Source organism: Camellia sinensis, unplaced genomic scaffold, assembly GCF_055761805.1.
Source record: "Camellia sinensis isolate YWXY unplaced genomic scaffold, ASM5576180v1 Unanchor3, whole genome shotgun sequence".
In the NCBI taxonomy this organism is placed as follows: domain Eukaryota; kingdom Viridiplantae; phylum Streptophyta; class Magnoliopsida; order Ericales; family Theaceae; genus Camellia; species Camellia sinensis.
This window is the reverse complement of record NW_028129178.1, coordinates 19,088,576-19,099,900: the sequence shown is the minus strand read 5'-3', so window position 1 is coordinate 19,099,900 and position 11,325 is coordinate 19,088,576. Positions and strand designations below refer to the sequence as shown.

The 11,325-nt window shown below is 42.1% G+C and overlaps 1 protein-coding gene across 1 annotated transcript; it reads left to right on the top strand.

Annotated features, from left to right (window-relative positions):
• Positions 1-9,804: 9,804 nt before the first annotated feature.
• Positions 9,805-10,143, top strand: LOC145816118 (uncharacterized). Its single transcript, XM_082912365.1, has one exon. The coding sequence runs from the start codon at positions 9,805-9,807 to the stop codon at positions 10,141-10,143; it is 339 nt and encodes a 112-aa protein (XP_082768491.1).
• Positions 10,144-11,325: the final 1,182 nt, after the last annotated feature.

Below are 11,325 nucleotides of genomic sequence, written 5' to 3'. Positions count from 1 at the left end.
TAGACCTTAATCAAACATAAAGATGATATCAAAACAAGATTTTTTTCAGTTTAGGTCGAGGTCTAAAATGGCTCACAAATAAGGCTAATGTATCATGCAAAAACAGCCCTAAAAGAGAGATTGAACAAACAGGGTAGTAAAAGGCCTCAAACAACAAAGAGCCCTTCAACAAAGTTGAAGAGGGGCTAAAAAAAAGATACTTTACAGTTTATGAAAAATCTCGAATATGCTCACAAGTAAGGCTAAAACATGATGCAAAAATAGCTCTAAAAGAGAGATAAAGGGAAAGGGGCAGTAGATGGCCTCAAATAGTAAAGATCCCTTCAACAAAGTTGAAGAGGGGCTCAAAAAAAGATACTTTACAGTTTGGCTCGAAGCCCAGAAATGCTCAAAAATAGGGCTAATATATCATGCAAAGTAAGCCCCAAAAGAGGGATAAAGCACAAAGGGGGAGTAGAAGACTTTAAACAGAGAAAATTCCTTAATCAAACATGAAGATAAGCTCAAAATAAGACTTTTTCTAGTTCAGGACGAAGCCCAAAAAAGTAAGCAAAAGGGGCTAAGATATAGAACAAAATAGTGCAAAAATGGGGAAAATAGGAGCTTACCCTTGTAGCCTAACTTTCCAGCAGCCTTTGGTCTAAGGAAATGAGCTTTCAACCTCTGCAAATGACTTCCAAGGGGCTGGAATGGATGATGGTGGCGTGGTGCTATGGGTTGTAGTGTAAATGGACCAAGGAAGTTAGGGTTTTAGAGCTTGGAATGGTAGCAATGGAGGGAGAGGTGTATAAGCCTTGGTCAAAAGTGTCTAACCTTTTGATACAAAGAGGAGGGCCTCTCTTATAAAGAAGAGAGGCCAAAGCTTCCCTTAGAAGCTTGAAAGATCCTCCATACAGTGTATGGAGGATGCCCCAAATGATCTCCAGCTGGCACAGCTGGATTACACTCAAAGAGAGGAAAAGCAATAAGCAAGCCGGTCAGTTCAAGTGGCCGGCCGGCCACTCCCCCTGGTCGGCCGACCAGGGGTCAAAAGGTTCAAGAACAATTGCTGGTCGACCTACCCAGAAAGGTGGCCTCCCGATGAGTAGAACACAGCCCTGTGGAGAAAAACCAGAAAATGTGACCCAAGAGAGAGAAAAGCTAGCTTTTTAACAAGGTTCAAAAGGGTCAAGAAGAATTACTGGTCGGCCTACCCATATTGGTGGCCTCCCAGATGAGTAGATCACCATGGTGGTATGAAAAGCCAGAAAATGTGGCTCAAAAGTGGGAAAAACCAGCTTTCTGTCAGAAAAATCGGGTTTTGGAGAGAGAAAAAGAGAAAACTGGCTTTTCAGGGAAATAGATGGCCGGCCACCATCCTACCACTTCCCTAACAGTGAGAATAGGGTCTCTACCAAAAATGGACCAAAACGGATGCAAAACGAAGGTTCGGGGGCCAAAACGCGCGGTCTGAGGCCCCGAAAACAAGCTGTTAGGCACCGGAAGTGGCGTATGACCACGAAGGTGGTCTCTTGGGCCACAGTGTCCCTCTAAAGGGAGAAAATAAGGTGTGTGCCAAAAATCAGAGCAAACGGGGGTAGTTAAGCGATCCCGAACCGAGGCACACGGCCGACGGCTCCGAAAACCGAAAACCGGGCTCCAAACAGGAAAAATGGCCTACGACCACAAGACGTAGCCTACGGCCACTGAGAGATGGTCTACGAGACCTCTCCCTCCCTTCGGGAAGAGAAAACAAAGAAAACAGGACCTAGTTCGCAAACCGAGGCAAGGCACAAAAAGAGCCCCGAAGTCTGGAGGCAAGGCTCGCAGCCTAGACTCTGAAACCTCAGGTCGAGTACAAAATGCAACATCACCGAGCGCTCAACTGGTGACGTCTAAGTCTTAAGGTCGGTCAAAAATGGGGTGTCTACAACATGCATTTTTAAAAATTGACCATCAACTTTTTTAGTGAAAAACGAGATAAACTGAATAGGCTATAAATATCAAATCAATCTAATTTTTTGTGTGAATAATGTACACGAAAGACTTTATAAAATAAACAATTCAGATTACCTTAACAGAATTTGTGATGAACCTCACAAATCTAAATAGCACCCTTTAAGCTAAATCATAAACTAGAGGGTGGTCCTTTTTCTTTTTATCCGAGAGAGAGAGAGAGGGGTTGGTTACATTTCCATTAATTTATGTATATAAAAGGAATTTAAACCCCAAAACACACATGCACATGCCAAATAAAAATAAGGGTGGGCTGGACTGGATGGTATTATTCAGATCCATAAAGCAATACTCCGTTTTGATAATTTAAATTATTTATTTTTTAGGGCATTTGTGTATATCACCCAAAAAAATCAATTTGATTCGTTGAGTTCTTTTATCCAAAAAAATAAATTGTTTATTTTTAAAAATACATTTGTTGTCTATTTTTTTTTTTTTTTAGAAACAAATGCAATAAATTGAATATGCTACCATTATCAAATTGATATAATTTTTTTTAGAACAATATAATTAAGAACCATACAATATAAACTATTCGAATCATTAAAATGGAGCCCATAGTGAGCTCCATAGGCCCGAATAACACATTCCAATTTAGATCTTGAACCAAAGGAAACCACAACCCAAAAAACAAAAACAAAAACAAAAACAAAACGAAGGACAATAACAGTGGCAGTTATTTACTAATAAAAGGCTTGAAAAAATATAAAGTTTAGTCAATGGTGAATCCCCATCTTGAAGCATATGTGACGAGCTGGTTGAGCGCCTCTTCTTCATTGATAAATCTATCTCCATTATCATCAGCATTAGTGTCACGACCCAAACCCGGCCCTATGGGTTTAGCACCGTAACCGGCCAGTAATCCGAGATTACCGAAGGCCTGCTTAACAGTAATACAGTAAAACAGAGTACAGGGCCTGGCGGAAGCCAATACAGTAATTAAACAATGTCCAATGAGCTGTGACAGTCTGTATGCCAAAAAGATTTTTCATGCATTAATACATAAACAGTACAGAACAGTATGCACAATATTTACATTCATTCAAACTAGGGACTCTACCCTAGATAGCGGTACAGTGGACAGTCAGTCTATACAAAACAGTACGGTCTATACAGAATTTACAGTCACTCAGTACAGGGACCTAATCCCTTTATAACAGTACAGTAGTCCAAACAGTATGGAAACAGACGGGGGAAAACAAACAAACACCCCCAAGCCATAGCATGGCAACTCGGAACCTCGCAGTGAGGCACATAGGCTGGCTTGACAAAACTGGAGTTACCCTGACGCTCCTAGCTCCGATCTGGTGCCTGCACACCTACATATATATATAAGCAGTGAGCTAAAGCCCAGTGAATAACATAATGCGTAAAGGGGTTTAGAATGAATGTCCTTACAGTGATGAAAACAGTTCAATTCAATCAGTATTTCAGTTGTTCAGTACAGTAAACAGTCATATGTGGTACATCCATTAGCATAACAGTAACAGTAGGTCTTAAAAGACCGAACAGTAATGATGGCCATCAGTCAGTAAACAGTAGTGGTTCCACGAGGGAACCGACAGAGAATTCTGTCGCAGTAACAGTAACAGTAAACAGTAAGTACTAAGGATGCCACAGTACAGTTCAGAAATAAAGGACATACATTCATTCAGTAAATAATACCAGTTCAGTAAACAGTTCAGTTCAGTATTCAAAAGATAATCAGTTGAACATATCTTTACACAATTGTTACTCACAGAGTTCTGGGCTACAGTATGCTAGAGCGTGTCTCCCCAGTTGCCAACCCTACACAGTTAACAGATTGAACACACACTAAGCTACACAGTTGGGAAATATCATAACTTAATCCCTAATTTGCCTTGGTGTGTTCTACAACGATATCCTCATCTAAATGCCTTAAACTAGGCCTAAGAATACCTAGGATGGGATGAGGATGCAAAAATGCACATTTAAAAGCATTTTCAGGATTTTCAGAAAAACAGAGTCCCGCTCGAGCTCAGGTTTCCCCGCTCGAGCGTACAGGCAAACAAAGGTACTCGCTCGAGCGCAAACTTTCCCGCTCGAGCGTACTGTAAAGGTACTGGATGGGTGAAATCCCCGCTCGACGCCCGCTCGAGCTTGAGACATGACTCCGCTCGAGCGCCCAATCCTCCGCTCGAGCGGACTGTAAAACAGTGCAAGATGCTGGAAGCTCGATTTTCCCGCTCGAGCGGCACTTCCCCCGCTCGAGCGGACGACGGAAATCTGGAAATCCCAGATTCGAGCTCCAGGTCCAAAACCAAGCTCAAAAGCATCAAAACCAACCCTCTTGGGCCCATTTTCTGGAAAACATTTATAAACACATAGGATATCATGTTTCAAAGCTCAATTTTAAGAAATCAAAGCCCAAGGGTGTTTAATTCAAACCCAATTTAAACCATTTTTCAAGCACAAGATGAACATGCAAACATGCATGAATTCAAACCATTTTGAAGCTTCAATTTGATGCTCTCAGGAGCCAATTCTTTTCAAAACATGGTGAAATCATGGACTTAAACATGATTATGAACATGCATGTAACCCTTTGCCATGAAAACAACTCAAACATCTACAATACAAACATGCATGCATGAAATGAGCTTCAAATCAACAACAATGAACCAAAATATGACTTAGTTCTACAATGAAGCATGACTCATGCAAGAACTAGCTCAAACACATCAATAAAGGTTGAGTTCCCTTACCTAGAGCCTCAATTCCAAGTGTAGGACCACAAAGCAACAATCAACCTTCAATTCTCTTCAAATTCTAAGCAATATTGAAATGAACTCAAGACTCTCACTTCCTCTCTCTCTAAATTCGGCTAGAACAAGAAGAAATGGCTGAGCAAATGTGTTTGGCTCAAGTATAATGAGCTCAAAGTGTAGAGGTAGTGGCCCACTCAAGGGCAAAACGGTAATTAAGTCCAACTCTTTAATTAGCATATTTTAATCTAATTTAATCATACCTAATCAGTTTTCAGGTAAATACACCACAAAATCACATAAATTATGATGATCATTAAACATCAATCAGTTTCTAATTCGGTCGCCGATACGGCCTTCAATTAGCAGTTTAAACATATAAGCATGAACAGATAATCATACAGTCAAACAGATAGAATAAAATTTAACTAACATATACTCAATCAATTCGGTTTCCAATTTCAGTCAGTCAGTTCAGTACTTTTAATCAGTTCAATTATCAGTCAGTTATCAGTCATTATCAGTCTCGTTTAACAGTAATCGGTAATCAATCGGTCATTAATCAGTAAACAGTATGAGGGTTGTTACAATTAGCATGGTGTAGGGCACGTCTTGCTCTCCAACCACTGTTGTTCAACCCCAAGTCTCAAAAGGCTAACTTTAGCTCCTTCTTGCTTAGCCTTTCATCTCCATCGGTATCTATGGGAACCGAAATTAAGTAGCCCAACACAATTTAGCCCAATTGGAGGTCGGCCCATTGTGCAGATCTATTGGGCCCAATTAGAGTCGAGTAAAGTGGGATACAACAAATCGACAAATAATGGGCCCCAAGCCTTGGTAGTCGAGCCGAGTAGTTCAGGCAAGTTGGCGTATCGCCAGTTGCCAATTCCTCTCCATAAAGTGCAACGAGGGAATGGGCCCTGATGGGATGCATAATAGGAGATAAAAATTGAAAAGAGAAACTCTACAATGAAGGAGATGGCTTAGGAATGAGGTAGGTTCTAAATAGTTTACTTAAGAAAAAGAGTAATCAATATATTTGAGAGGTGAAAACTAACTAGATTGTCGGAGTGCTAATTCTGGCACCCCGATCAGAGTTGTTCTTCTTTTTCAAGTGACCATCAAAGGACTACTCCAGAATCTGCTTGGATAAAGGAGTATCCCAAATCCACTCCCCCGCAATTAGCGTCGTCTGTGGGAATACTCAAACTTATCCATAACAGACCTAGCGCAGGATCTTTCGCTTATTAAAGATAACATTCCACCAAGAATAGTATTGGGGCTAGAAGATACTCCTGCACGAAAAACTCTGAACTTCGACCTATTGACTCCTTCTTTACCTTCGTCCTCAGTAGAGAACGCCATACAAACCCTGATCAACCAAGCAAAATGAAATGAACAGCGAATGGAGGATATGGCGGCTGATAATGAGTGCTTACGCCAGGAACTGGCCAAATCCCAGCATGCGCCACAACGTGATTGGGGTAGGTCACTGAAGAAGAAAGCAACGCAACAAAGTTTCCTCCGAAGGCACGGCGAGGATAGTAGTGACTTAGGATCATTGGACAAGGAGCCAAAAAGTGGGGCCGCACAGACATCTTTGACTCATTTAACAATAGTCCATGGGTACGACACAAGCGTAACAAGAGGAATGATGACTCTGACAAGAAGGATAAGCATGACCTCTTCGTACGACGTATTGCCAAGGCCACTTTGCCTAAAAAGTTCAAAGCGCCATCGTTTACATTGTACGATAGGAAGTTAGACCTTACAGATCATGTTCGACACTACAAACAAGCGATGACATTGCACGCAGACGACGATTAACTTATGTGCAGAATATTCCCCAGTAGTTTGGGACCACTCCCTGTCAAATGGTACTACAAGCTTGAACCTAGATTGATCGGGAGTTTCCATCAACTCCAGAAATCCTTCATAGCCAGATTCATCACTAATGAAACTCAGCCAGAGCAAGCATATTCTCTTTAGGCAATGAAGATAAAATAGGAAGAAGCCTTGCGCGAGTATTCGGCATGTTATTAGGAATGCTTCAATCTCGTAGACGATGATTGCAACAATGCCATGGCAATTACAGCCTTCGAGATGGAACTGCATCTAGACAGCCTGCTCCGAAGCTCACTAACTTGGAGACCTCCTAAAACAGTCTAGTCCCTGATGAAAAAAAGTCAAAGAATATTGCAAAGTGAAAGATGATGCAATTAGGGTTAAAGCTAGCTTACAAGCCGAGGAATCGGCAACACCCGTCATAGCGCAACCGTTAAACTATGTCCCACCAAAAAGAACTCCACTGAGGAAGAGCCCAGACACAAGTGACTGATCTAGAAGGGAGAACCGTCAGGATTCGCAACGAAGTGAGGAATATCAACTAGAGAACAGGTGCCCAAAATTGCAAGATAAACAACACATAGAGTTCATTGAGCTTGTAAGCAAAATTCTGAGCAAAATTCAACATCATCCTTTCTTCAGATGGCCGAGTAAAATGTTCAGGCCGCCCGACAAGAGACAAAGAGATCAGAGATGTGAGTATCATAAAGATCACAAACACACGACTGACAAACATTATGTTCTAAAAGATCATCTGGAGGAGTTGGTACAATGAGGCAGACTAGCCAAATACATTCCAAAGATGGAAAAAGCACCTAGTGTGCTCACCGTACGTCCTGATTCACCACCTATTGGCGTAATCTATGTAATATACAACATATTCCCATCCAATGACGTACATTCGGTTCAGCTACAATCTTCTGGCCCCAACCTGGAGTCTGGCAAGTTAGTCAAATGACATCATCTGTCAAATGAGATCAGTTTTTCTAATGCTGATCTTGAGGTAGTCAACACGCTGCACGATGACACCCTCATAATCGAGTTGCGAGTTAACAAGTTTGATGTTGAACATGTCCTAATTGACCAAGGAAGCACTTCAAAGATTATGTATTACAAAACATTTCTCAAACTTTGCCTAAATGATGTAGACCTATTGCTAATCGAGTATCCTCTTTTTGGCTTTAACGTCAATCCGGAGTACCCTATCGGAAAAATCGTGTTACCAGTGCGTGCAGGCACCAAAACATTGTAGGTCGAGTTCTTGGTCATCAAACTCCCATCGCCTTATAACATAATCATGGGCCGAACATGGTTTCATGCAATGCAAGCTGTACCAAGCGCTTATCATTAGTTGCTTCGTTTTCCAACACAATATGGAATTGAGTAGGTCTGTGGCTCACAAGGGTCTTCGAAGGACTGCTACCTTTCAACCTCGATCAAGAAGCCCAAAGATTTGGAAGTGAACTCAATCGAAATCCTGAATCAAGAGAGTCTAGAAGATGTCGGAAAGACCTCGGCCGATAAAGTTACGGAGGACCTGGATCAGATAATGATCAATGGGGATCCTAACAAATTCTTTTTAATCAGCACATGCCTCGACGCCGCTGAACGGCAGGAGCTGATATCGTTTCTTCTCGGCTATATCGATATCCTTGCTTGGACGCCCTATGACATGTCAGGCATCGATTCAAAGGTCACAATGCATAACTTGAATGTCGACCCAAAGGCTAAACTAATTACCTAAAAACGTCACCACTCAAGCGCCGAACATGTCGCTTCCATAATCAATGAAGTTGACAAGTTACTGGAGACTGAGGCAATTTGGGAAGTCACTTATCCCATGTGGCTGTCTAATACTATTGCAGTGAAAAAGAAGACAGGCTTGTGGTGTGTCTGCATGGATTTTACAGATTTGAACAAAACTTGTCCAAAAGATTGCTTCCTATTGCCACAAATTGACCAACTCGTGGATGCGACCACCCAACATCAACGTATGAGTTTCTTGGATGCCTACAAGGGTTATCATCAAATTGCCATTAATCCTACCGGTCAAGACAAGACGGCGTTCCTCACACCAAGAGGAACCTATTACTACAAGGTCATGCCTTTTAGATTGAATAATGCTGGGGCAACTTATCAAAGATTAGTCACAAGCATGTTCAAAGACCAACTCGGTAGGACTATGAAAGTCTACATCGACGACATGGTAGCGAAGTCCAAAGCAAAGAGGACCATTTAATTGATCTTGCCATGACATTTGATATTTTTCACAAATACAAAATGAAACTCAACGCATCCAAGTGCGCATTCGACATTAGATCAGGAAAGTTTCTCGGCTACATAGTGAATCATTGGGGGATAGAGGCAAACTCAAAACAAATTAAGGCTATCTTAGAACTCGGTTCAAAGAAGTTCAAAAGCTCATAGGAATGGTCGTAGCTCTCAATAGATTCATCAATCGGTCTTCAAATCGATGTAGACCGAGCATCCATGTCCCCGAGCCTCCTACTATAAATGTCATCCAAAGAAGTCTGAGTTAGATGGACCCTATTGCGGCATTGCTCTCTGTAGAACAACTGCCGGAGGATAAGAAATCTCTCACAAGCTACACAATAAGGCCTTGAGGTATTATCTGGATCCCTAAGGAAAACTCTATAAGAAATCTCTCTCCAGGCCCTACCTGGAATGCATCCATCCAGACAAAATTAAAGACTTTTCGGCCGAAATCCACAAAGGCAATTGTGGCATTTATTCGGGAGGAAGATCATTGGCTCATCAAGCCATCACTCAGGGCTGTTGGTGGTCGACTATGTGAATCGATGCCGAGGAGTATGTGAAGAAATGTGGGCAATGCCAAAAATTCTCCCCTCTAACACATCTATTCCCCGATGCATTAAATTCTATGAGTAGTCCATGGTTTTTCGCTCAATGGGGGCTAGACATCGTCAGGCCATTGCTAAAAGCTCTTGGTAACAAATGAATCCTGCTAGTCGCTACTAACTACTTCATAAAATGGATGGACGTCGAACCATTGACACACATCAAGGACATCAATATCAAATGTTTTGTATGGAAGAACATTATCACCCTCTTCGGCATACCCAGGGCACTTATCTCCAACAATGGCACTCAATTTGATTGTGGAGTCTATCGAGAGTTATGCAATATGTATGGAATTCGGTCCTACTTTTTGTCACTCACTTACCCCCAAAGTAACGGCCAGGCCGAAGCCTCCAATATGGTAGTCCTGGACAGTATCAAAAAGCGCTTGGAGAAAGCTAAAGGCAAATGGGTTGAAGAGCTCCCAACTGTGTTGTGGGCCTACTATACTACACCACGAAGGTCTACAGGCGAAACGCCATTCGCTCTGTGTTTTGGTAACGAGGCCATTATCCCTCTTGAAATCGGTTTGCCAACTCTTCGCTCAAGGGCTTTCGATACTGGTTGTAACGATATGATGCTGGCTCTGGATATAGACTTGCTTGAAAAGTGTTGGGATCAAATTGTTGTCGCTATGGCATGTTATCAACAACAGCTGGCCAAGTCATACAATCAACGAGTACATCCGTGCTGCTAGGTTCCTGGTGAACTAGTGCTTAAAAAAGTCCTACCCGTTACCAAGACTCTGTCTGACAGGAAGCTCGGCCCAAATTGGAACGGTCTATATCAAATTAATTCCATTGCTGGGACAGGGACAGGGCATACCGACTCTCCGATATGAGCAGCAGGAAGTTATCTCGGCCTTGGAACTCAACCCATCTTCACAAGTTTTATCACTAATTTTTGCCGAATATGGCTCTTTTTGCACTTACGATGTAATGACAGTGTTCTGTTCGTATCTATTTACCCTTTACTCATCTTTTGCCGCCACAACGAAAGTCTCTGAATTCGGAGCGCCCTTCGTACTCGGCATGCATGCATATTCTGCACGAGGGGCCAACAAAAGTCTTCAAATTCAAAGTGCCTTTCATGCTTAGCATGCATATATGTTCCGCACAAGGGGCCAACAAAAGTTTTCAATTTCGGAGCGTTCTTCCTACTCGGCATGCATGCATGTTCTGCACAAGGGGCCAACAAAAGTCTCTGAATTTGGAGCGCCCTTCGTGCTCGGCATACATGCATGTTTGGTGCGAGAAGCCAATTAAATCATGATTCCGACGAGTGATTCTTGGTACAAATAGAAAGGAGTTGGATTATGGGATCGTAATCAAATTTGATCAGAATACAAGAAACTAAACTTGACATTCTGTTTACAAAAAAAAATTTTGCTAATTAAAGTAGAAACAACGACGCCGACTAAGTCTTCTCCGGACTACCAACCTTTTCCTCATTGTCAGTCTTCTCGGTGTCGTAGGCTTCAAGCGGCATTGTGTATCCTTGATACAATAAGGATGTCGAATTTACCCCTGCCACTTGCAACGCCTTGAGCCATCCGTGTTTAAAGCCACGGTTCACGTAATAACACACGTCATCAGCTAGCTTCTCCATTGTCTTATCAATGTCGACCTTCCGCCCTTAAAAAAAACCCTTTATTATAAGCCCAAGTTTCAATGGCCTCGCGCGCAAAAATAGCTGCAATATCTCTATCAGCTATGGCGTGATCCAAAAGGCATTATGTGAGTGCATCTTTTGAAGGGTGAGCTGCATCGCCGTTTTGAGTTCGACAATCTTTGCCTTCCAAGCTTCATTCTCGGCTTTCTATCCTGCCTCTTTTAGTCGGTACTCTAGGTTTCGTATACGACCATCCTTATGATTGATT